The 26,458-nt window shown below is 37.7% G+C and overlaps 3 protein-coding genes across 5 annotated transcripts in view; all 3 read right to left on the bottom strand.

The window, feature by feature from the left end:
* Positions 1–13,514, bottom strand: part of ryr1a (ryanodine receptor 1a (skeletal)) — a 74,861-nt gene extending 61,347 nt beyond the window's left edge. The window contains exons 1-19 of the mRNA XM_073874392.1: positions 13,320–13,514; positions 7,258–7,377; positions 7,028–7,129; positions 6,847–6,867; positions 5,564–5,638; positions 5,397–5,475; positions 5,179–5,291; positions 4,870–4,969; positions 4,195–4,291; positions 4,029–4,103; positions 3,742–3,898; positions 3,437–3,601; positions 3,228–3,349; positions 2,821–3,004; positions 2,573–2,708; positions 1,360–1,455; positions 696–814; positions 467–600; positions 150–391 (exon numbers count right to left, since the gene is read on the bottom strand). Of these exons, the coding sequence (XP_073730493.1) occupies positions 150–391; positions 467–600; positions 696–814; positions 1,360–1,455; positions 2,573–2,708; positions 2,821–3,004; positions 3,228–3,349; positions 3,437–3,601; positions 3,742–3,898; positions 4,029–4,103; positions 4,195–4,291; positions 4,870–4,969; positions 5,179–5,291; positions 5,397–5,475; positions 5,564–5,638; positions 6,847–6,867; positions 7,028–7,129; positions 7,258–7,377; positions 13,320–13,367 (2,185 nt within the window). The 5' untranslated portion in view covers positions 13,368–13,514. The remainder of the gene's footprint in view (positions 1–149; positions 392–466; positions 601–695; positions 815–1,359; positions 1,456–2,572; positions 2,709–2,820; positions 3,005–3,227; positions 3,350–3,436; positions 3,602–3,741; positions 3,899–4,028; positions 4,104–4,194; positions 4,292–4,869; positions 4,970–5,178; positions 5,292–5,396; positions 5,476–5,563; positions 5,639–6,846; positions 6,868–7,027; positions 7,130–7,257; positions 7,378–13,319) is intronic.
* Positions 13,515–15,863: 2,349 nt separating this feature from the next.
* Positions 15,864–21,488, bottom strand: LOC129446809 (uncharacterized). 3 transcript variants are annotated; one of them, XM_055208162.2, is made up of 13 exons: positions 21,143–21,488; positions 20,985–21,073; positions 20,634–20,730; positions 20,178–20,461; positions 19,155–19,318; positions 18,905–19,051; positions 18,643–18,723; positions 18,459–18,561; positions 18,272–18,330; positions 18,077–18,179; positions 17,896–17,965; positions 17,679–17,814; positions 15,864–17,580 (listed from the first exon to the last, which is right to left on the bottom strand). In XM_055208162.2, exons 1-13 carry the CDS (start codon positions 21,272–21,274, stop codon positions 16,031–16,033), a joined length of 3,015 nt encoding a protein of 1,004 aa, XP_055064137.2. In that variant the 5' UTR covers positions 21,275–21,488; the 3' UTR covers positions 15,864–16,030. The 3 variants fall into 3 exon arrangements, with proteins under 3 accessions (XP_055064137.2, XP_055064138.2, XP_055064141.2); XM_055208163.2 differs by having other exon boundaries at positions 15,864–17,577; XM_055208166.2 differs by lacking the exons at positions 20,985–21,073; positions 21,143–21,488 and having other exon boundaries at positions 20,178–20,457.
* Positions 21,489–22,880: 1,392 nt separating this feature from the next.
* On the bottom strand, positions 22,881–26,300 carry mdh2 (malate dehydrogenase 2, NAD (mitochondrial)). Its single transcript, XM_073874387.1, has 9 exons — positions 26,114–26,300; positions 24,762–24,927; positions 24,581–24,664; positions 24,333–24,445; positions 24,014–24,139; positions 23,847–23,921; positions 23,570–23,672; positions 23,307–23,458; positions 22,881–23,189 (listed from the first exon to the last, which is right to left on the bottom strand). The coding sequence occupies exons 1-9, from the start codon at positions 26,174–26,176 to the stop codon at positions 23,058–23,060; spliced, it is 1,014 nt and encodes a 337-aa protein (XP_073730488.1). The 5' UTR covers positions 26,177–26,300; the 3' UTR covers positions 22,881–23,057.
* Between the last annotated feature and the right edge of the window lie 158 nt (positions 26,301–26,458).

Here is a 26,458-nt window from a genome sequence, read left to right as displayed (position 1 = left end):
AACAACAATAATCAGGCGCACCTGGATTGGTCGGCTTGTCCAGTGGTGGCGGGCAGGAAGCGGCGAGCTGGCTGGAGTTCGGGAAGTGGTGCAGCTGGACATAACGCCTATTTATTGATTGATGGTGTTGTGTGATGGGGCATCTTTACCTGTCCACAGGTTCAGACCATCGAAACCATATGAAAAAAGATCATCTCCCACTCCATTGCTTCCCCATCCCTCTCCACCTCCGGGATAGGGGCTGTAGCCCTCCGTCAAAGCCCAGCCCACGCGGAGGTGACATGCATGCGGGGTCAGAAATGACTCCACGTGGTCTACTATCATCTCGTAGTACCACTTCTTGTATTGCGTAGAGCCTTCACACGTTCCCAGAAAAATGTTGGGTCTCATACTGCACATGGGAATAAATGTCAAACATAATACATAACATTGGACTGACTATAATTTTATTAAAATTAAGAATCACCTGGAGACATAATTGATAATGTTAGTCTGTAGGAGCAGATCCCGACCAGGAAGCAGATTCTCAGTGATCAGGTTCTGATTGGACCTCACAGCCACACCGTTACACACGCACAAAGAGCATAGCACATCTAGAACCTACAAGTATGAGTGCATACAGTCAGATACGGTATGAATGAAGATAAGGCACAGATAACAAATTGGGTTGTTTACAAAAAGATATAAAAAACAACCTTGTGGTTACGTCCATGTTTGTCCAAAAGTGCGATGATGGATTTGATGTGGTTTTCTTGGATGATGTTAAGCACCTCAGGGCTTTCAATCAGAATACAATACAGTACCTCGAGAATACCTGCAAAATATAACATAGGCCAAGTTAAAATTCGTTCAGTGCTACACCAACTAGTAGAGCACGGTGGTTGCAACACCAAGATTGGTTTTGCAGTAAACATCTTTACTAATAAAATGAACATCTTGAAGGTTGTGAGCAAAAATGTGCCTTTCTTGGGTGTGTCCTTTAAAATGCAAATTAGCTGATTTCTGCACTAAATGGCAATGCCGTGGTTGGATAGAGCAGATTAAGGGGTGGTATTATTATAATAAGATCCCCTTCTGACATCACAAGGGGAGCACAATTCAATGACCTATTTTTTTACATGCTTACATGCTTGGGTTGCTCATTTTCATATTTTTAGGTTGATAGAAGCACTGGGGACCCAATCATAGCACTTAAACATTTTGGGTGTTCTTTCTTCATGTGAATGACATCAAGAAATGTTTTATTGTTTACTGTACGTTTCTATAATAAAGTTTTAGCGTAATTCTGTTTAATAATTTAAATCTGTCTTACAGGCATCTGTCTCAAGTAGCCATCTAACAGAATATGTAACGTCTCACCTGAGGATGCCTCCAAGCGATCCAGCTTGCTGACCAACCAGTCCAAATTATCACAGAACAAAGCACAGTTTGCCCTATTTCCTCTGATCAGAGATGCTATAAGAAAAAAGCATTAAAACTGGAAAGTAGACATTTAAAAAATATCAAAAAACAATACGCTCATGTAAAAAGTCAAATCATTATTAAGCGAACCAATATGGCTTCAGTCAAACATGTTCACATTATGTGAAACAACCATGACAATGCATTATGAGACTTTTATTTCATTTATGAATTTTTTTTGCTTGTTTTAAGCACTAATTTACTTAAAGGTGCAGTGTGTAAATTTTAGCGGCATCTAGTGGTGATGTTGCGAATTGCAACCAATGGCTCAGTTTACTGATCACCCCTCGCTTTTGAAACGCATAAAGAAGCTACGGTAGCCGCCACCGGACAAACATGTCATCGTCGGAGACAACTTAGTAAAAAAAGTTTGTCCGTTAAGGGCTTCTGTAGAAACATGGCGGCACAAAATAGCGACTTCCATGTAAGGGGACCCTCTGTGTGTAGATAAAAAGGTCTCATTCTAAGGTAATAAAAACATAACGGTTAATTATGAAAGATCTTTATACACCTAAATATTTTTACTGAAAACAAGACAAAATACTAAGAAAGTAAATTTTTAGTGTAGGCTGGCAAGTAAAAACCACCCTCCATAATTACATTGACTACACTGAAAAAAATGATTTTCAAGAAAAAAAATCTTAGTATTTTTGTCTTGTTTTCAGTGGACATATCTAAAGATTCTTAAATTAAGATGTATTTTCTTGATGAGCAAAATGACCCAAGAAAATAAGTCTAGTTTTTAAACCAAAAATATTAAATTTAAGTGATTTTGTGAATAAAACAAGCAAAAATCTGCCAATGGGGTAATTTTTCTTGAATTTAGTGTTTGGGAAAATTTTTCAAGATTTTTTTTGGTTAACTCATTGGGAGATTTTTTTGCTTGTTTTATGCACAAAATCACTTTAATTTGATATTGCTCATCAAGAAAAAGCCTCTTAATTTAGGAATTTTTTGAGATTTTTACTGAAAACAAGACAAAAATACTAAGAATTTCTTTCTTGAAAATCTTTTTTTGCAGTGTATGTCAATATCATAAAATAAAAAAGGTTTTCTTAATGGCTACCATGTCCATATGAATAGTTAATCCAAATATGTATTGTGTTCATACCCAGCAGTTCATAAAACAAGTTGACTATCTCTTTCCAGGACTCAGCCGCCTCCTCTCCGGCAAACTCAGAGAAGTGGGCTGCAGTGTTGTAGACGTTCAGCCGATCAACACAGTCCAGCACAAGTGAGATCATGCCCTGTGCGGGGAAGCAGATGACCCGGTAAATATGTCAGTTGTGTGCATGCAGTGAGTGAATCTCAAGGCATAACACTTTGTAGAAAAATTAGCATCTTGTGTCAGCATCTGACCTCCTCTTGAAATAAATTCTGACGGTTCCTCAAGGAACGCAGTTTGGTTTGCTTCTCCTCGTGTTCAAGCTCCTCCTCTGGGGGGCGGAAGTAGAAGATAAGATCCTGCAAAGACAGGACCACAGAGTCCAGAGGCAGAGACTGTCCCGGAGATTTATTCTTCCCACTTAGCGAATCCAGACCTCTGTAGAAGAGACCAACACACACCGGTACCATTAACACCCTCGGTGTACCATTACCATATAGTAAAAATCAACATTTTGGATCTTTTTATCTACATTTTCATTAAAACTATGAAACAGAAAACATATCAATCTTTTTAACAAAAAAAAACATTGCATTATCACATAACACAGAATCTATAAATCTAACAATTTCTATTCATTTCAGACCAAATGTGTACATACTTGATAAACTGTGTAAAAAGTCCAGCCGTGCTGTAGATCATTCTTGCAGCCTGTGACTCTGCTGTCTGTGAACGTGCCACAGTCAGCGCATCATCCATATGACCTTCCTGATGCAGGATAGCCTAAGGAGCAAGATCACGAACACTGGCTTTAACCGAGAATTGAGATTAGGTCTGATTTATGTAATTTTTTTATGAAGCAACTCATACCTTCCTTTTTAAAGGCCCCAGGCGAGCAGACTTGGCATCTACTGATGCATATGTGAGCCACAGACTGGTGGAGACGTGCTGCACAAAGCACATGGACTCTCCGTACTTGATCTCTGGAATCCCCATGCCCTCCACGTCACGTTTATGAGCCACCTCAGTCTTCTCCTGCTCAGAGACAAAGTAAATGGTTAGGTTTTAAGTAAATGTCATTTGTCACTTGAAATACTAAAGTAGCTTTAAGAGTCTTTATTATAATCTTAATTATGTTTGGGGTTTATTCGGTCTGGTCAATGATGGATATAGACCTTTGATGCACGAAAACAAAAGGCAGAGTTCTTCGTATTGGCTTTTTCCGCGTCCACGAGCTGGAGACCCTTCTCCTCATCCAGACACAGGTACCTGCCGGTGGTGATGTGTCGCACTCGGAAGGACTGACCCCACTTCATGTGGCCACCGCTCCATCTGTGTAAAATTAACATTAAATTTAGTTTAATTCACAATTGTTTTTATATAACTTTACAATTTTGCATTGTTGCAAAGCAGCTTTACACTGAACCCTCCATGTTCTTGTATAGAGAGAGATAGTACTGACCCAATCCGAAGAGGCTCTAGTCTCCAGAGAGACCTGGCGTGGCTGCACACAGTACCGCCTTCATAGTGTGCATTTCTGAAATATATTGTAAAGGAATAAGTCAGAAATTTATTTATTTGTAGTTTGTGTTTTTTCTGTGTGTGCACAGCATTTGTTTTTTCCTCACCGTCTCTGGTCGTCTCCCTGGTCGGCGCCTGGAATTGTCAAACACTCATCCATGTGGCCGTGGAAAAGACGCAAAACATGGCCTCCGGTCAGATACCCTAAATGTATGAAACATCACATAAAAATATGCATTACAGTGCAGTGAATAGAAGAACCGGATAGAAAAGGAATGCACTTAAAGGAAAACACCACAGTTTTTTTATATTTTACTATGTTCTTACCTCAACTTAGATGAATTAATACATACCTATGTGTGCCCTTTTAATCTTTGTAGAGCACTTCTTGAATGTGTTAGCATTTAGCCTAGCGCCATTCATTCCTATGGCTCCAGACAAAAGTTTTATTTTGTGCCACCACACCTACTCGTGCAACCACTCATGTAAGAGTCCTCAAACAGTGAAAACATGGAAGTGTTTGGTGGCTTCTAAATTCATCCCTGTTTGGAGCCATAGGAATGAATGGGGCTAGGCTAAATGCTAACACATTCACGGTGCGCTGTACAAAGATTAAAAGTGCACGCATTGAAAAAAGATAGATATGTATGAATTCTTCTAAGTTGAGGTAAGAACATAGTAAAATATTGAAAAACGGTGGTGTTTTCCTTGAAATTATCACATTAATTTCCCAGCCAGCCACTAATGACAGATTTCGTCAAAACTTAAAGCTTCAAACTTACCCTCTGCCAGCTCACATCCAGAACAAACTGGATTCATGTTCCACAGAGTTTGCATGAATGAGGCGTCAACCATGAGATCTCCACTGGCATAAGAAAGGTGCTATGGATGAGGCAGAAGTTTTGGGGTTAATCTAGCATGTCACCAAACTCAGTCCAAAACAGAAAACATTTATTATGTAGCAATAAGACGCTCAAGTCACAACTCAAGGGGTCACAGGCACTTTTCAACACCCTTCAGCTGTGACTACATTTGCAATATTACACAGCCTATCGTATGCTATTGCTGAAATATTAGAAACAAGATCTTACCAGATATCTCTCAGAAGACACACTGACCAAAATGAGGTCATCGCCCACCCTAACCTTCTCACCCTCTGACCTCTGTTTAGATGCAGGGTGTATAGTCCACCAGCATGCCTCACCTGATGGGAGATTTAAGTATATACTTAGATTTTCTATTTGTATACAAGGAAAGCTGGACAATTTAAAAAATATTCAACTGTTTCCTCTTATTAGAATCTAGGCACCTGTCGAGTCTTCTTGCAAGCCTACGTCAAAAGCCAGCTTGTCTGTAAGTGACCTTGATGTCGTCAAACAGCTAAGGTACTGCATTTGATGAGACAACAACCACAATATAAGTGTTAGTGTTACTTAGAGAAATAAAAATCATGGGTGATTTTAAGATTTGACTCACCATGCCCGAGTGTGTGTGTCTTAGCAGGATGGCGTGGCCGTACAGCAGCGTACGGTGACCTCCTCCTTGTGATGACTAGGAAAAATAGTCAGAACATTACTATAGGAAATACAATTAAAGAGACACAAATGTTTTTTTTTAATGCCAAACATAATCACAGGACCAATATAACAGAAAAGATTTAGATAAATTGAACTATAATGTAGTTTTGGGAAATCCAGTGAGTAAATTAGCATATGTGACCCTGGACCACAAAATCAGTTTATTTTTATTTTGTAGATTTAAAAAAGCTGAATAAATAAGCTTTCCATTAATGTATGGTTTGTCATGATATTAGGGATGCACGATATATCGGCCGACATATCGTTATCGGCCGATAACTGCTTATTTTAATATTATCGGTTATCGGTCTGTTAGCAAAATTAGGCCGATAAATGAAAGCCGATAAATGATGGATTATTTTGGTTTGTTGAACCACTTCACTTGCTCATTGCTGGCCATGTGGAGTTTTGATTGGTGCTTTCTGTGACATAGCACGAAGATGACACGTGTTGCGGTCTTAAGAAGAGTATGCTAGTCTAGTGCAAAGACAAGATGTCCGCGGCCTGGGAGTTTTTCATTGTGAAAATAATATGAATATTTATCGGCCTATATATATCGGTTATCGGCCCCTAAATATAAAGAGTTATATGTGATCGGTATCTGTCAAAATTTCCATATCGCTGCATCCCTACATGATATTTCAATATTTGTCAAAGATACAACTATTTTAAAATCTTGAATCTGAGGGTGCAACATATTGACAAAATTGCCTTTCAAGTTGTCCAAATGAAGTCCTTAGCACTGCAGCCAATCACAAAATAAAAGTTTTGATATATTTTCGCTAAGGAAATGTATAAAATATCTTTATGGAACATGACCTTTACATAATATCCTAACAATTTTGGCTTACACAATGTATTTTTGGCTATAGCTACAAAATACCTGTGCTACTTATGATGACTGGTTTTGTGGTCCAGGGTCAAAAGTTACATGATCTCTCTACTGTGCAAACCATATCTAGTCATTGCACAAAGAACACAAAAACTTTAGTGAGTTTGATAAAAAAAACAACAACAACATAAAATCTTATAAAAAAGTACATTGCCTAGCATCAGGGTGGACACAATTCTAGTAGGTAAGAACAATCAGAGGGAAGACGGGTTTTTGTAATAGACAAAGCGAAAATGAATTGGAAATTGAAAAAAGGTCAATTCCAAGGAGCATGCCACAGAGAAACATACCCATTTATCCAAATCGACTTCCTACAGGGGGCAAAAGGGAGAAAATGAGGGAATACAGGATGAGTGGAAAGAGATTTTAAAACGTATCAAGTCATGCAAACTTTGTTCCTGAAGACAAAATTTCAATTGAAGTGATTTGATACAAGAATGACTGTGTTCCCATTCCTAAAGGAATACATACCTCATTAAGCTCAGTTGTGTTAGCCAGCATTTCCTGAAGTGCACGAACGGATAAAGACTGCTCCAGAATAAAGCAGCATATCGCCAGATCAGGTGGAACATTCTGGAATGACAAAACAAATGTTTGTATGTCAAACTGGGAATTATACTCTGAGCGTACACTTGAAGCATTCTAACAATTCACTCTGAATGACATATAAACTGCAGAGAGAATAAACCAGTAGACTGTACCTGGGCATTAGATGTAGTTTCCAGAAAACACAGGCGATTCCCAAAACCCTCACAGGACAGACAGAGTTTAATCTGTTCCTTCAGGATAGTGGCTGTACACTGTAGAACAACCTGATCATCCTATAAAGATAACAAATGGCAAAATGTCATTATATCAGCATATAACGATCAATATAATCACAGGCTGGAGAACCTTTAATGTAGTGTTTTTAGCATGTGTAAAATACATGTAAAGGATTAACTGTCAATCATTTAGTAGATCATTGCGTTAGCAGTACAAAAGGTCACGTTGCATTTAATCTATGGGTGATTCTCACCACGGCACTAATGATTTTAGCTTTAAAATGTGTAATATAGCAACATTAAAAAGCATCAGAATTAACACAATACTGTGTTCTACCTTGCACAATGTGTGATTTCAACATAAGAATTTATAATTGTAAATTTTATCTCATTTTCTGCTGAAATTCTCATTACCGCAATGTGTCCGGCTGTGTTTGAACATGCGTTATGTTGTAATTTAATCAAATTAACACAAAAATATTAAGGAAAAAAAAAAAATGGATGTTTTGCTAGACTACTTTAGATGACAGATAAAATATTTACTGAATATTCATGTGTAATAATAATGAAGAAAAATTAGGAAAATGATGTGTCCATGCCTGATGTTCTCATCCTCAGCAACACTTTTTGAGAACAGTTTAAGCACACATACAGAATTTTAATAAAGTTTGATTTTGAGTGACCAAGCACATGGACCAGTTACTTCAAGATGGCTACCAGGTAAGATCATTTTTTTACAGTTAATTTGAAATATTGACTTGTCAGAATGCTTACACGACTTTTTGATTATCATTACCGCAACAGATGCTTATTAAATGTTAATTTAATTAATAGAAGTATAATACTTTGATTTTAAATGCATGTGCAGAATCTCCAAATTATGTTCTTTCAGGTTTGTCATGTCATTTTGAAAATATGTCAGTGTTGATGTTTCTGACTGTTGCGGTAATGAGATTTTTTAGGACAATTTTTTTAAATTATGTTACAAAAAGTGTTAAATGATAAGTAAAAGTTTTTAAATTAATGTTCCCATTTACTCCAGACTTTGTATTTCAATGTCTGGTGGGGAAAAAAGTAAATTTAAGCAATTTTTACATTTTCATGCTTGACATTTTTAAAAACAAGTTTTCGTGAGAATCACCCCTATACATTTCTTTATCAAAATGTGTTCCCTGGTATCAAACCCACAACCTTTGTGTGCTTTATTAATAGACAGGAGAGATAAAAATCATCTGCCGAATCCATAAACTTAAATGTCAATAAAAAACAAAAATTTCATCTTTAAGAGCCAAACATTGCACCAATTTGAGACTATATTTTCTATTGCCATGCAATTATATTTAATTTATTTGAACACATTTTTTAAAGAGCAAAAATGCTTTGAGATGTGATACTACAAATAGCATGTCTGGATATTATCGCTTCTTGAAATATTGCTTTAGACAGACAAGTCATTGGCATTAGTGTTACAGCAAGTGTACCGCACACATCGCTGCTACATAACATAGAATTTGTGTCCTTGGTTGGGGCAGCAAGCTACACTATTCAGTAATCGTGAATGTGGGTCGAGTTACAGCCAAACATGTGAAGAGGCTTTGATGAAGCTAAAATTGTCTGAAGATCTATGCATCCAATATATACAAGCATGCAACTGTAAAATAATGAAAATTGTTTATATGCAATATAAGTTCTACTTAATCTAATGCAAGCAACAAAGTCTGTGTTCTCATTTTTACTGTAATTTACTGTATAAATAGCGGCACAACCTTTCATAAATACATGGCCATATGAGCTCACTCACTCAAAAAAAAACTATATTGAATTTTAACAGCAAAACTGTTCCATCTAATCTAAGTGAATGTTTTAAATGGCTGCATGAGACAAACTGGAGCAGGTCATGCCCTTGACAGGCCCATCTGTGGGACGATGTATTATTATGTATGCAAGTGTTCGCTCTGCTGAGATATTTCAGGGGCTGTAGACAAGTCTGTCTACACTGACGCATACTGTTAGTAACCCGAGATCTGCTGGATCTACATTCTTTCTTATGACAATATACCGTATGACTATTATGGCATCTGCATTTTATGTGACAAAGAAAATGTTTTAGGATGAACATAAAGGTTTGTTTAGTCCGGTAGCTGGTCACTAATTCCCAGTTTCTCACTATTGGTTGATCAAATATATAGTAGTGTAGTCTCAACCCAACTCATGCTATTGGATGCTTCAATGTGGTTAAATGCAACCTACTTAAAATGCTCAGTCAAACAGCATGCAATTTAGTTTGATGCCGTAAAATTATATATTTAATATATTTTAACATGAATACTACAAGGTCATAAAAGCATGTATACATAAACTATTTTTTTTAATGAATTATAGCCTTTTAAACTGTAGGTCAGTGTATGTAGGACATTGATCAACGCTCAATTACAGTACCAAGGGCTGAGATGAGATATTAAATCAGATTTCCCCATACTCCCGACCTCATTCCGTGTCCCTCTATTTCGGACTGTAGCACCTGCCATACATTTAACCCCAGTATTACAGAAGCACGTCACACAGCCAAGAGTGTTCAGACTGGAACCAGAGCCATGAACCAGAATGACTGTTTGTTTGTGACGGTGGCAGATCAATGGCACAGAGCCTTAAGAAGACAGTGGACAGCTGTCTGACTACTGTTCTTACATAGCAAAATCACAGGACCCGTGATATATAAAGAGTCCCATGTGGACAATTCATGGATAACATTCATGGGGATATGCAAAATGGCTAATGACCATATAAAATCAAAAAGGTGTTTTGCCCAGGTTCCTACTTAACAGTGGTTCCCAAACTTTTTCAGCGTGTGGCCCCCCTTGTGTACGGTGCATTCCTTCGCGGCCCCCTAAAGTTTGTGACAAAAAAACTGTTCTAAAACTCAACATTTTAATAAAAAAAAACATTAAATTATACAAAAAAGCAGTGCTTTTGGTTAGTAGCCTTATTTTTTAGGTTTAATTACACAGAATTCATGATAAATTAATGTATTTCATGATAAATTAATGTATTTCATAGAATGTCATAAAACTGGGGCCCCCCTGGCACCATCTCGCGGCCCCCAGTTTGAAAACCACCAAGTTAATACACCAACAACAAAAAATCTATGCTAATACTGACCAGTAAGTGAGTTTATGTGGTCTTAAGAATGAATACATTTAAATTCAAATCTCACAAAATGATTAAATAATAAAAATTAAGCTGCATAACTTAACTTTGTTTAAAGCTACAGCACAGTGTATTCTAGCAAAGCCAAAAAACTAGGGATGCACCGATATGGAAATTTTGGCCGATACCGATACCCCTTTATATTTGGGGGCCGATAACTGATATATATAGGCCGATAAATATTCATATTATTTTCACAATTAAAAACTCCCAGGCCGCGGACATCTTGTCTTTGCACTAGACTAGCATACTCTTCTTAAAGGAATAGTCTACTCATTTTCAATATTAAAATATGTTATTACCTTAACTAAGAATTGTTGATACATCCCTCTATCATCTGTGTGCGTGCACGTAAGTTCTGGAGCACGCTGCGACGCTTCGATAGCATTTAGCTTAGCCCCATTCATTCAATTGTACCATTTAGAGATAAGGACCAAACACATCAACGTTTTTCATATTTAAGACGAGTAGTTATACGAGCAAGTTTGGTGGTACAAAACAAAACGCAGCGCTTTTCCAAGCGGATTTAAAAGAGGAACTATATTTTATGGCGTAATAGCACTTTTGGGAGTACTTCGACTCGCCTGAAAAGTCCGCTCCCCTTCTCCCTCTCCCATTATGAGAGGGAGAAGGGGAGCGGACTTTTCAGGCGAGTCGAAGTACTCCCAAAAGTGCTATTACGCCATAAAATATAGTTCCTCTTTTAAATCCGCTTAGAAAAGCGCTACGTTTTATTTTGTACCACCAAACTTGCTCGTATAACTACTCGTCTTAAATATGAAAAACGTTGATGTGTTTGGTCACTTCTAACTTTATCTCTAAATGGTACCATTGAATGAATGGGGCTAAGCTAAATGCTATCGAAGCGTCGCAGCGCGCTCCAGCGCTTACGTGCACGCACACAGATGATAGAGGGATGTATCAACAATTCTTAGTTAAGGTAATAACATATTTTAATATTGAAAATGAGTAGACTATTCCTTTAAGCCCGCAACACGTGTCATCTTCGTGCTATGTCACAGAAAGCACCAATCAAAACTCCACATGGCCAGCAATGAGCAAGTGAAGTGGTTCAACAAACCGAAATAATCCATCATTTATCGGCCTAATTTTGCTATCAGACCGATAACCGATAATATTAAAAAATAAGCAGTTATCGGCCGATAACGATATGTCGGCCGATATATCGTGCATCCCTACAAAAAACATAAAAAATTGAGCAAAAATCAGCCCAGTATCCAGTGTGTAAATAAAATGCATCATTGTATTCACAAATTTCAATAGCCAAGCCACCAAGATGCACGTTTGGTTAAATATTACATCGAGCATTTCCATGACACAAAATACACAAATATTTAAACACAAAATAGACCATTATATATCATGATTGTAATTCAGTAACATGATCGGCTCTTTGTAGATGTGTATACACCTACAATATTTGGAGTCAAGATATATTTGATATGACCCCAAAATATGCTTAAAAAAGCCAAATAGAAATCGTAAAAGATCAATTTCTAAATTCCCCAAACCCTTAAATGACAGCATAAGTGTGAAGGTCCTACAATCAAAAAACTGTTGAATGTGAATCAAAACTTGTAAATATGAACTGGGAAATGTAACCAAACTTTTTAATAGACTGCGACAGGTGTTGATTTAAGACCATGTTAGAAAGCTGCTAATCCTATCTCTGTTTATAGACCAAGAGCTCATAAAGAACATAATAAAAACAATGGCAGCAATGCCTCGAATGATGCTTCTGTATGTTTTTGTTTTCTGAATCATTGATGATTTGGTAAATCCCAATCTATAGGATTTACACAATGTAAAGTACTAGTCATACTTCCCACTCACTTTAAAAAGATGATAGCACAGATTCGTATATGAAACATTAAATTCTGGGAAAGGGAAGTAGAGGGTCCTGCTGTAAAACTTGAATATTTTTACACTCAAAGGTTGTCTCAATCATATTAAAGGACTAATAAAATACATAAAGACATATTGCAAGCTACTGTTTGACAAGAGCAAACAAAGATCTGTTTTTCTAACAATGACCCAAAGTTTACCCTAAAGCTGACACAATCCCAGCATGAATTTACACCACTTAAGTCAAGGATGTGCTTCTCTTAAGCTTGACAATACAGGCACCAGTGTGCAATTTTGCCTTTATTGTCCTTATACTTATGAAGGGCACGGTATATATAATCTATCCACACTTTCACAGACAAGGCTTAAGGCTAGTCCTAGACTAAGTGTTGGAGTTGTCTCATCAGAAAATAACTACAGCAATGACAGATCAGCTTAAAATATGTCAGTGCCATTGATTTGTCTCGTCTTTTTCTAAGGCATGTTTATAAAAGATCCTTAAACATTTAATTGAACTAAGGCCTGGCCTTGAAACCAGGCCTAGAGTTTTGTATCTTAGTCTTGGTGATATGTTGCTATCATATTCGCAGTGCCAAGCATAATGTCCAGTTTCAAACAGTGACAATCCAACCTCTGCACTTCACAATGTATAAATAGACAACAATGCAAATCCACACACCTGTCCGTGTCAATCCACTCCAAGTTTTGATTAAACTTTATTAACCTATGAGGAAGCTGTCAAAATGTGCTTAATTCCTAACTTTACCTCTGACACATGTGTACACACAGTTCAGGATTTCAAAACCTTTGACTAAATGAATTTTCTTAAAGAACCTTTCAAATTCACAGATCAAAAAGCACTGTAACATTTCCATGACTTGTATTTTTGATTTTAGGAATCAAGAGTGCACCAGAATGTAACTTACCGTTCGTAAGAACTGAATCTCATCCTCTCCCTCTCCACCTTCTGCCATGGTGCTGGAGATCTACAGGTACACGCGATCCCTTTATTCCTGCTGGGACAAATCCCAGCCTCGGTTTCCCTCTCTCTGTCTCTGTTTCCTGTCCTGCCGGCTGCCTGTGAGTTCTGGTAATGGGGGTTCAGAGAGATCAACAGGCAGCACCACCTTCTCTGGTTTCCATTTACAACTGCAACATCAAAGAGGAGGAGCACCTGCCTTACAAAAGAAACATAATCACTGATTTAACTGCAGAAGAATCAAGTAATTGTTTTACAAACTAGCACTGAATAAAGTTTTTTTGTATTAATGCCTTCTCTTCACTTTACATTTCCAAAGCAAATTAATAGCAGATAATTCCACCAATAATTATATTACAACATAAAAACGCATATCTAACACAGTAAAAAAAAGTTTTTTTTTCAATTCAATTCAATTTATATAGCGCTCTTCACAGTTGTTTAATTGTTCTAAAGCAGCTTTACATTAATAAGAACAAGAGAAAACACAAAAAAACCAGAGGACCACTAAAGTAGCAAAGTACAGCGTCACTCCCAAGGGGTTGAAAAAAACTCCTAGGAGAAAAACCCAGTGGGAAAAAGTCCTTGGGAGAAAAAAAACCTTGAGAGAGCCAGACTTAGCTGATCCTATAGAAGATATACTATATATACTATATCAGTGGTTCTCAAACTTTTCCGGCGTGCGGCCCCCCTTGTGTACGGTGCATTCCTTTGCGGCCCCCAAAGAAATTTTTTGTAAATGTAACATTTAAATTGTTCTAAAACTTAACATTTTAAGCAAAACACGTTAAATTGTACAAAGTAGTGCTGTTGGTTAGTAGCCTTATATTTTTTTAGGTTTAATTACACAGAATTCATGATAAATTAATGTATTTCATAAAATTTCATAAAACTGGGGCCCCCAGTTTGAGAACCACTGTACTATATTATACATTTTATGAGAATTAAAATGTAAAAAAAAATGTATTAAAAGTTAAAGGAAGCTGTTGGTTGTCGCTGGGCAGATTAGGCGATCCAGTAGAAAAAAAACATGATGCTATAATGCTACACTATATGACTTAAAGGCGGAGTCCATGATGTTTGAAAGCCAATGTTGATATTTGAAATCACCTAAACAAACACGCCCCTACCCCAATAGAATCTGGACCTTCTGTTGATAGACCCGCCCCACACATACGCAACCCGGCATTTGATTTGATTTGATTGGCTATAAGTGTGTTTTGGTAGTCGGCCCGTCTTCTTTTCCAAAGCGTTTTTCAAACATCGTGGACTCCGCCTTTAAATAGAATTAAAAACAATTAGAAATTAATGGGGAGCGGATGGTCACTGGTCAGACATTGCTGGGCAAATCGTTGCACTTAAATGTTTACGTTTAAACAACTTGAATTAAGTCATTTCAGCTTTCTTGACTAGTGAGGAGTTTGTAAAAATAAAATAAAAAAGCTGAATGGGCTTAAGTTCTTACAATTTTATTTCTATAATTTATAGCGACTTTTAACAATTTAAATGACTAATTAATTTTTGGGACGGTTTCCCGGACAGGGCTTATCCCCGAATAAAATGCATGTTTGAGCTGCTTTAATTTAAAAACACCTTGTATAGTTTAATTTTAACATATATCAGTGCCATTGTTTTGTCTTAAGATGCACAACTGTAGTGTTTTTTGTAAGGTATATTTGTACAAACTTCTTAAATTACCTAATATAAATAAAAAAATAGTCCTGGATTAACCTAAACCCTCTCCGAAAAACGCTACAAAGTTGTTTAAACCTAAACATTTAAGTGCAGCAAGGAATTTTTATAGTGTGGTTCGCAAAAAAGCATCACTTAAAGTTACCATGAAATTAAAAATATAAACTTTTTATGAAACACTATTGCAATATTAGTTTTTTATTCATGTCCCGTCATAATCTTTCAAAAATATTAAAATCCTCCCCTCCTCGAAAAAAATCTCTTTACTTCCTGTCACAAGGAATGGTGCAAGGGCGGGGCTAATAGAGACTTGTTTCTGCCCAGGATAAGATCGCTGAGAAGATTAGCAATTAGCAACATGGCCCAACTTTGAACGAACCAATCAATTCTTGATGGACAAAATCAAGTCCCACCCTTCATTTTTTTCTCATTACAGAAGCCTTTAACTCGGATATATACATCACAATACGAAATAGATAACTACTACTACCGTTTCATTGTGACTATAAAACTTGCTCACACTTCCTCATAAACTTCCTATGTAAGTGCATAGCAGTAAACACATGTTGATGCACTACAAGTCAACAGATCGAACTTGAATATTCTACATAATTTAAAATATTGTCCAAAACAGCGTTATTTATGATAAAAAAAATCCAGGTTGTTGCTAAACTTCCACAGTTGAAGTGCACATTTACTGCCATTGTGAGGAATAAACCATGTAATCATTCACTCCAATATCTAAACATGAACATTTGTTTTCTTCTTCCTACAAAACAAACGCAACCACATAAAAAAGTAACTATTAAAACTTTATTAAGAACAAAGACAAAATTTGACAAACAAAAACACCATCGATAAAAATCACTGTTCCATAACTGAACAATCTGATGTAACAAACCAGATTCAAGTGCCATTTCATGGGGAACTGATATTTATTAAACCAATTAACAAGAACTAGAACGTTTAAAGGGACACGGGGTTCCAAGTAGACATGCGGACCTCATGCGAGGGCCAGCGGGGAGAGTCTCTGTAGTGTCTTCGAGTGGTCGGACGTTTGAATTGAAATGCTGGAGGAGACAAATCATAAGGTAATCTTTCATTGGTGTCATCTTCAGAAACAATATCATCAAGCATCAAAGCCCCAAAAGCTTTACAAGGTGCAAACTGAAATGTGGGACTGGAATCCAGCCATGAGGGATTTTGCTCAACTCTTTTGGGGAGAGAAGAAACTTGATCTGTTTTCAGATTTTCAACTGGGCTTGTATCTTCAAAGGGATTCAATGGCACCATCTGCTGGAAGAACGTTGGACTTGTAGAAACAGGTGTTACAACTTGATGTTCTTCAAGAGGCTGAAAACGATATTCCTCTTGATCATCAATGTGACATTTCTGATCCAACAGTTTATAAAGATCAGACTCTTCCACATCCGGTGTGGGTTTGTTAAGCTGGTCTGATTGCTTACTTAAGGACTCCATTTTGTTTGTTGGAGACTTTGGCTCTTGATCTGTGCTTGCTAGAAAACAATCCACAATCTCATCATTTCTTGAATGACCTTTGGGAGAATTGTGTGTTGTTTCTTCTCTATGCAAGTCATTAATCAGTTCATGATCCACAGACTCCACACCTGAATCAGGGCTAGCGTCACATATACCTATTGAAGCCTGATTTGATGGTGGTGATCCCTCAGGACTCCTCTCTTGTGCTCTCTCTGATACTCCCTCATGACTGATAGACCGACCAAACCGGCGTGCCCCCTGCCTTCGAAGGCGCGTGGCACCCCTCTGAAGGCATTCCTGCGGCTTATCCCGAAACTGAGGTGCAGTCCGTGACGTCCGCAGCAGCAAGGTCAAAGCACTGAAGCCTCGAAGACGCTCAGCCATGGACAACCGCTGATGGGGTCTTTTGAAACCAATAGTCGAATCTGCCATTTTGTCTTGTTTAAAATTCTTCCTTGTTTTAATGCTGCTTGTCATCTCTTCCACTTCTCTACTACCTACATTCTCCTTATCCATCGTTTCATTTTCCTGCTTGTCTGAGAGGGTCAAACTTCCAAACATTGGCCAGACACTGTTTCCCACCTCTGGTTCAGCTCTACCAAATTCCTTTTCCAACTCAGGAATCTCATCACAACACGACTCCAATGTCACCTCAGGCAAGCTTATGGATCTACGTGGACGGGATCGGTTCTTCGATCTCTTCTTAACTTCTTTGGACTCCTTACTTGGTGGTTCTTCCACCGGCTTTTCCTCTGGCTTTTGTTCGTGTTCTTTTATTGCCTCAAGCTCCTGGGCTGCACTTGGAGTTACAGATTTTATCGGTGCATGTTCTAACTGTTCAAACTTGTCATCTTCAAGCACAGTCCAGCATTCATCTTCACAGGGTTCCTCTATGTCCTTTCTTTGACCACAAGCTACTTCCGATCCCATACCATTTATAAAGTCATTGGGGCGTTCAACAAAACTGCAGTTAAGAAGATCTGGATCATCTTCAACCTCATTTCCAATGACAACTGCTAGAAAGAAAAAAGCTTAGATGAATTTCAAGGTTTGCACAACAGAATGTGAAAAGATATCAATAGAGAGATGAACATTCATAAAGGCTTATTCAAACCTCCTCCTGGTCCATCAATGAGTATAAGTGGTAGCTTTGGGGATTCATCAGCATCAGTACTACTCCTATAGTCAGTTTGAACTCTGTGATCTTCTGAACAGTTTTCAGTGTCTTTGTGTGTTGGTGTCAATGATATCTAAAAATATTAAGCAAAAAGTTACAGTGAAAAAGGTCAAAGTGAAAACCTACTGAATGATGTCAAAGGAGAAGAACATACATGGTTGGACACAGTGAAAAAGCGAAGAGATTTTTTTCTTCGACGAATCTTTTCTTCTTTATCTGTTGGCCTGAAAAGCCCAAAACACAATTATATGTCTGACCGTAATAGCCTTTGAAACCACAATCCATTTTCAATAGATTAACAATATATGTCAGAGTGCTGTCTCAAGCCGAGATACCAAAAAGATTTCCTTTGTTCTCTGGTCTGGTATCTCTTCTTGCAAGTGTTGAGATCTTCCTTACTAGTCTTTTCCTCCAGGGGACTGTGACCACCTGCGGATTCTGATTATAAACAGATTTTTCCCAGCAACATTTCTTCATTAACCAACCAATCAGAAGATAAGCATGTAAAATGTGCAAATAAGTGAACTCACTCTCTGTTTGCTGGCTGAGTGAAGACTGCTTGTCTTCTCTTAGGTCATGCAAAGAACGCCTGAACAATAATAAACACACAAACAAGAAAATATCCAGCAGAGGCATGAGTTTTAAGTAGTCATTCCCAAACAAATTGGAAAATATAATATCTTATAATATAATATCTCAAGTAAGTCACAGATGTACCGTTTTTTAGCAGACCCTTCAAGTTCAGGGACCATCTCCTCTGCGGCTTTACGTTTGATTGTGATTGGAGACTGAGGGGTGGGACTTTTTGAGAGTGGAGGAACTTTGGAAGGACAAATTACTTATTAGGAAGCAATAACTACAAGAGGAATTCACATTTCAAAATGTTCCGATTTCAACATACCAAGCATAACATCTAAGGATATAGGTGGTCCAGTGGGAGTACGGCTTGGCTTCAGTTTAGAAAAAGCATCTACAAATATCTCTGAAAGAACATATTGAGTAAAATCTATATCATTATCAGATGTCCTCAGACAATAGATTAACTTTATAACGTTGATATAAGTAACAAGGACAAAACTGCAAGATGTTGATGACGTGACGTAACCTAACCTTCACCATAGGTTAAACCCTCTTATGTAGGAATCCTATCAACAAAATCTTACCACCAACACTTCTTCTCCGTTGTCGTCTCAGGCTTCTGTACACACTGAGTCCTGTTCTTTTACTGAACATGGCACCACCTGTAGGAGAGGGTGTGTCTGCCGCCCCTGTTGCTTTTGATGCCTCCAGCACGCATGAAGGAACAATACCTACCAGACAAAGTTCAGTTTACACAAAAATGCAATCATACTGGGGTTTTAACCAACAAAGGACTAGTTATGCAATCACCAGACAAATCTCATACATCTTTACCAATACGATCTGCATTAAGAATAAGCGTTTTGATGACTGCTGCCTGCTGGTCTAGATGTTTCTCAGTGTCCACTGTCAGTTTGCTGGGTTGTGCTGGACACTGAAGCAGGTTAGGAGCGATCACAACTGCCAGACTGCTCAGATCCATTCTGTTCTCATTGGATCTGAATAAAAATGGGAAAAATCAGGGAAAGAGGGAATCATTTTTACCAACTTGATATCCATTTGTACTTAATGAAGAATGCTTCAGTTTTATGTAAAAAGCAGTTTGCATGGAACCAAGTTTGGGAAATTTGACCAACAAGTAGCGTGCACACCAAAGCATTTACGCCAGCGGCCTGCATATGTTTTCAATGGAAGTGCGGCACTTTTCAAAAATGCCAGCAGCTGGCTGCGGTTTTCTGCGCTCAGCGCAGAATGGCGAGAGTTGAATTTTTTTTTAAATTTGGGTAAAAACTCAGCTTGTCAATGTCACTTCTCACATGGCCGTCGAATCAAAGTGGACAAGGGGCGGGACAAATATCACAACAACCAACCTGCGCATCTTCAATGACTGATAAACAAAGTAAAAGTATCATAGCAACCAAAGCGCACAGATGAAAAAGTTGGCAAGTGCCTGCAATCGGCATCCGCCTGCCGTTTTCAGCCGCATTTAAATGCTTTGGTGTACACGCTCCCTTACACTATTTTAACGCATAAACAGATGTAATGTCAACTACAAAAGGATGAAATGATGAACTTTATTTCATTGAAATTTGAGCTTTGCATTTCTGCTTACAAACATTTTAGGAATGTTAGTATCCTATCGCATGTATATTTACTGAAAACACGGTTTATAATACTATGGTAAATCAATAGCTTGTCACACAGATGCAAGCCATAGGCACCGGTTAAGAAGTTTAGAGATTTTCAAAGATCCACAAAGTTCACCAAAGTAAATATGCAAGACCCTGGCTGAGAATGAAAGTGACCTTTTTTCCCAAAGTATGTTGCCTAAATTCCGACCACAATCAAATTTCAAACCTTTCTGCAGCCTGACGCAGAAAGCCGCAGATGTATCTCAGCGTACGAGCGTGAGATGAAGGAATCAGAGCTGTTATAAGCATAGTTGTTCTGGTTCTCGCCCCGTCCTGGTCATGTGACATCTCAAGCCCCTGAGCCTGAATCAGAGGACCCTGGAGGTCTGTAGGGATGAGAGGTGATGGCAGCTCACGCAGGAACTGCTTGAGAAGAGATGCAACGTCGCATGGCTGCAAGAGGTCAGCGTGAGGGGGGAGGAAGACTGTCTTTCCCTGCTCCAGATCTGCCTATGAAATGTGTATTTGTTATCCATGTTTGATATATTAGACAAGCAAAAGCATTTAACTAAGATAAGGCGAGTAGTTCTCAACAGGTCAGCAGGGACCACCTAAATGTAAAGGAAGTCATGCACCATCATAACAATTAATGAATGTCTTGCAAGCATTTCAAGGACTTTACCCTCAACCCGCGTATGCGACTCAGGGATCCAGTCTTCCTAAAAAGACCTTCAGTATATAGATGCTGCGACAGGTAACCACAGGCCTGCACAAGAAACCTGAAAAGCAACATGTCAGACACTTTGGTATTGTTTATTATTTATTGAGCAATAAATAACAATACTTTTTTTTAATATCCACCTAAATTTTGATTATTTGTAACAATATTTATCATGGTTTTACTGCACTCATGTAAATAAGCTTAAATAGAGTAGATATTGGTAGTATGATTTAACTACTACTCTATAATTAAACTATGCTTAATCTTAAAAAATGAGCTTTTGTAACATATAAGAGCGTTTATCGAACATACTGAGGTACTGTACCGCCCATTTCAGACAGGTGCTGTTGAGGGAGCAAGGGCAGGTGTCGCCCAAACGCAAACCGTTGTAGTCCATATTTCTGAGGGAAATATTGGAGAAATATGAATCATGAACTACATGTATCGTCCACAACGTGAATAAAAATTACCTCTGTGAAAATTTGTTCAGTGTTTGATTCTCCATTCAGAAAGTTCTTCCAGTTTTTCACACGGATGCCAACTGACTTCAGCGCGTGAATGATCGCGACCACGCGCAAACGCTCCTCTGTTAATCCAGCCATTGCGTTACCGTTAATACACCTAAAACTTTCCTTTCTGAAGTAACGATGCTTTATCTTGTTTGACTGTCATTCAGTAGCACGTTAGAGTCATGGAAACGGTAACTTGCTAAATGGTGTAGCAGAAGATACGGTTACGAATGTTTTCGTATGAAACGCCTGAAGTGATTGGTGGCGGCGGGCTGTTTCCGCTCACCTCCACGTATGCAAATGATCATGACTTATGCAAATGAGCTCTCAATAAGCATACATTTAAGCAGACGCGACACACTTTACGAAAATAACAAAATTTTAATTATTCATAAACTAATTTAAATTATATGGACTTTATGGTCCATATTCATAAACCATGGAAGGAGTAGGATTATTTAAAATCGTGCAAGACACATGCTTCCCTTTGCATTAAATTGTTGAAAAACATTATGCCTTAATTATTTTACCAGTTTGTAGTGTCTCTTACATGTGGTAAATTTATACAAAATAAAATATTCTTACTTTTTACTACAAATATACAGCCGCAGAAAAAATACGTTTTTCTAAATGTAGCCTATTATTTATTTTATAGTTATGTGTTTAAGTAAAATGATCAGTAATGTTTTTTATTTGCATTTATTTGCAAAAATCTGAAACCAGACAAAAAAATGCAAAGTTTTCAGACCTTGAATACTGCAAAGAAAACAAGTTAATATTCATTTTTAAAAAACACAATGCTAATATTTTTACACGTATATTAGGAACAATTAAAAAATATATATTTCATTGAATAACGCTTTATTACATCTTTCATGGGTCTTGGCATTGCTCTTAGGTAACTATGTCACTCCTGTGGCTGGCTTTTGTTATAATTTAAGAGACACTGGACTGAAATGGTCACAATATATGTAGAAATGATGATTCAAGGCAAAACTGGAGTATGGTCTCTTAATTTTTTCCACAGCTGTTTCTTTATGATAATAATTGAACTGTGTGGAACATGTTAAAATATTTATGCGTCCAAAATTATATTTGTGGCATTAATATCAATCTGAGTATCTTAATATTAAAGATATCAAGGTTATATTTTCACAGAATGTTAGCATTATGCAATATGATTTTATATAAAAAAAACAGTAAATGACAAAAAATGACTTTGATTCAGTCTGTGAAAACCCATCCACATACAATTTCCAAATGTCATTTAAAGATCTCAATAATTTTAAGGGATAGTTCACCCAAAAATGAAAATTCTGTCATCATTTAAACAAACAAACCTGTATAAATTTCTTTGTTCTGATGTAGGAAGATTTCTTGAAGAATGTAACCAAGCTATTCATTAGCCCTATTCACTTTCACAGTATACTTTTTCCTACCATTGAAGAGAACAGGACTCATGAACGATGTCACAAACATTCCTTAAAATATCTACCTTTGTGTTCATCAGAACAAATATATTTATGTGAACTATCCTTTTAAGACCATTTCTGTATATATGTAATCTTCTTTAACACTAATCGGAGTTTCTTGTTACACATCTATTCATTAACAGTACATACAAACATACATAAATAATAGGACTTATAGCAAAATAGTGATCGTTAAAATAATCTAAACTGAAATAAACAGAGATATATAGAGGTGGTAAAGCAGGCCATTTTATTGATGACTGGAATTGACCATTTTAATCCATACAAATGCTGTCTGCATATCTTTCAACATGATGAAAATATTTTTTTTGAAACCCAGTTGACATACAATGACTCAACCATATAAATTAATTACATTTCACAGGTATTGACGCAAGCACAGATCACTTCATGTTTGCAACAAAGTCTTCTCCTTTCTTGATGGAGCCTTTAAGTTCATCCATGGCTTCAGCAATCAGCTTCTCCTCAAAGGCAGAGAGCTTACCAAGGCCGAGGTTCTTTTCAATGCCATTTTTCTGAGAAAAGAAAAAAGCAACAATCACGTTTTTCTTATTGACAGTGTAAATTTAAAGCAGAGTTTCTGTATCCTACAGTGTGGCCTATACAACTACAGAAGGTTTAGATGGACTTACCCCCAGCAGAAGAGGTGTGGAAAAGTATTTACATTCGGTCTCCTCGGATCTCACAAACGCACATTCAACAACACCCTCCTTTCCGTTCATGGCGTCGAGGAGAGAGAATGTGAACCTGGCTCCAGCGTAGGCCATGGACAGGGTCGCAGAGCCTATGAACAAAGAAATTCAGTTTACACAAAAAAAATTCATACCGTAGATTATCTCAATTGTATTTTTACTTGTCCAAACTGAATAGAGTTTGGTCGTAGTTGATACGGTACCTGCACCAGCTTTAGCCTTTACAACTTCAGTTCCAGCTTCCTGGATTCTGCCTGTCAAAGCAGACAATTTATCTGCAGGGAACTCGACCTTGGGAGTGCACTGAAAAAAAAGATGAGATTAACTTTATAATTTCTCCAAATAATATACAGTAACTCCTTTAAACTTTAAAGTTTGTGCAATACCCAATTGTTTATAATTATTGGGGATCCTCCTATTGTGTAAATGCATTTCTTAAAAAATATGCTAGAAACAATTTCTGAAATGATTTCTGCACTGTGAAATGAGAGGAATGATGGTCTTTCCTGCATGACCTCCAACAACAGGCACGTTGACTCTGGCGGGATCAAGACCCTGAAAGCAGCATAACGAAAATGTATGAAGCAAATTCAAAGTTCATTTCTCTATTCTTGTCTGTCATAAATTTAAGCAACCATGAAACTAACTTTGAGCTCAGCGACGAAAGTGTTCGCTCTGACAATGTCCAGTGTTGTGACACCAAAGACTCTGTTGGGGTTGTAGACGCCATGCTTCTTCATAACTTCCGATGTGATGGGGATAGTGGAGTTCACCTGAATTCACAATGAATTCACAACTATAAGCCAAACAGCATCTTAATATCATGCTGTATTTTAACTGGTGCTCAAAATTATTAGTTGCGATGTATAAATACAGTGTCACAGTCCACAGCCATTGAGCTGAGCAGTTATGAAGCTGTATCTTAACTATAATAAGATCTACTTTATCCTATGACCAATTACTTACTGGGTTTGAAATGATGCAAATCATGGCCTTAGGGCAATGAATAGCACAAGCATTTGCTAGTGTGGCCACGATGGTGGCATTGGTGTTGAAAAGATCATCACGAGTCATACCAGGTAAAAAAAACAGAAATTGGTATCTTAATGCATTCAGCAACTTTTATTTATGCCCTTTTAACAACCACCTGTCTAGACATATTTTCATGGGCACATAAAATGTAAAAAAAAAAAAAAAGGAAGTATACCCACCAGGCTTTCTTGGGACACCGGCAGGGATGACAACAACTTCACAGCCTTTCAAAGCATCACCCAGCTGATCTGGCCCAATGTATCCTGCAATGCAATACATATTAACTGTATAATGATCCTGTTCAAAGCAGTATTACATTTGTCAAACTAAAATTTAACCTATGGGATCTAGAGCTGTATCCTGTGACTTGGGCTCTTGTCTCAATGTGACTGAGGTCAGCGGCCACTCCAGGAGTGTGGGCGATATCATAAAGTGAGAGCTGGCTCACTAAAGGGCTGTTCTTTAGGAGGAGGGACAGGGGCTGCCCAATGCCACCGGCGGCACCCAAGACAGCTACCTTGGCATTATTCTGGGAGGAGACAAGATTTGTAATCAAGCAACATGTCTCAATATGGGCTGACCCACCCTTGTTATATCAACAAGGCAGTAAAGTGACATTCTTACGCAATAGGGCATTAGATTTACTGCTTTTTATGACTGGGTGTAATATATATTAAAGATAATCAATCATAAATGTGGCTGTTATGTAAAGTAAATACATTTTTTTTTTAAATCAACAATTTCTCAAGGTAGATCTTAAACACGGCATTTACAGCAATATTTAGTAAAAAAAAGCACAGAGGTCGCACCCAAAATATTAATGATCTTGACCTTGGGACCTTTTTAATTAGGAAATATACCAGTCACAATTTTTACAGTCACTCATGGTGAAAGGGAAGGGATTTGTACAAAGGATCTGTAAAAATATGTAAAAACTAGTGAAAACAAAGTAGTTAGTTTTTTACAACATGTTAACCCGGTTTATTCTTGTGATTCCAAATGGTAAACCACAAACCACAGGCATTACACTACAATACAACCATAATAATGTTAATAAATTAAACCTTTAGATAGTACTACACACGGTGAAGTTTTAAAACCAGGTATTTGCTGTTTTCATAGGCAACCAGCCAATAACATTTAGTGGTGTCAAAATCTAACGGGATGTGCAAAAACTGCACAAAACCGGCCTGGATGTTCACAACAGCAAGGTCTGATACCCCTTTACAGATCAAGGGACCCGGTGGTTGATTACCATGATGACCTTTTGAAGAGGGGACATGAGTCAAAGTAATACTTCCCATACCAGGATGAAACCCAGGCAGACTACACGAGTTGGCAAGGTCGTCAATCCTCCCCTTGCCACACAGCAGGATTTCACAGGATCCATAGATCACTTTAAATTATCCTTGCATCCTCAATAAACCTAATCATGACCATATGACTTGAAAGCATAGGTTCACGTGCAACACCTAACTTACAGTGGCGGCTAAATGTCAATCAAGGTAACATTTACCTTTACTAACTGCACGCTGATTTTACTTGCATTAGCTTAGTTTTACCTTGTTCACTTGCAATACTATAGTTTAAAATGAAGAACAAGGAGAACATAGTTATACTCTCAGATTGACATGTTAGCGCCACTAAACTCATGCATCATCGAGGCTAATGCTAGGTAACGTTAGATAAATGTGCACAAACATGACAAATGTTACCTGGGAGGATGTGGACAAACTCCGGGCGAGGGTGGCTGTTGGTCTTGCGATGCGGGAGAACATGTTGGCTTGAATTTGTGAGTATTTTCTGTATTAAAGTGAATTTTTGATGTTAGAGCCCCTCTTGACTGTGACTCAAACGTCCTCTAACAAGACAACCGGTTGAGAACGAGCGTACGGCGCAACCAAACTTGTTGACGCTATAAACTATTGGGCGTATCTGATTGGTGGAACGCAGAAAGTGCAGTGTTGTGATTAAACAGTCATGTTATCAATCTTGCTGAACTTGACTGTAATATGCCCCGCCCACTCCTTAATCGGTTGTACGGTGTTTACCTTGTTGGT

Source organism: Misgurnus anguillicaudatus, chromosome 12, assembly GCF_027580225.2.
Source record: "Misgurnus anguillicaudatus chromosome 12, ASM2758022v2, whole genome shotgun sequence".
NCBI lineage: Eukaryota > Metazoa > Chordata > Actinopteri > Cypriniformes > Cobitidae > Misgurnus > Misgurnus anguillicaudatus.
Note: the sequence above shows the minus strand (reverse complement) of the source record. Positions and strands in the feature narration are given on the sequence as shown.

Coding starts and splice junctions, on each gene's coding strand:
- LOC129446809 (XM_055208162.2), bottom strand. CDS start 21,274: ATGGCTGGATTAACAGAGGAGCGTTTGCGCGTGGTCGCGATCATTCAC. Junction 20,731..20,984: donor ATGGGCGGTACAGTACCTCA/GTATGTTCGATA, acceptor GTTGCTTTTCAG/GTTTCTTGTGCAGGCCTGTG. Junction 17,815..17,895: donor TTTTCACTGTGTCCAACCAT/GTATGTTCTTCT, acceptor TAATATTTTTAG/ATATCATTGACACCAACACA.
- mdh2 (XM_073874387.1), bottom strand. CDS start 26,176: ATGTTCTCCCGCATCGCAAGACCAACAGCCACCCTCGCCCGGAGTTTG. Junction 24,928..26,113: donor GTTTGTCCACATCCTCCCAG/GTAACATTTGTC, acceptor GTCTCCTCCCAG/AATAATGCCAAGGTAGCTGT. Junction 24,665..24,761: donor TGAGACAAGAGCCCAAGTCA/CAGGATACAGCT, acceptor TGTATTGCATTG/CAGGATACATTGGGCCAGAT.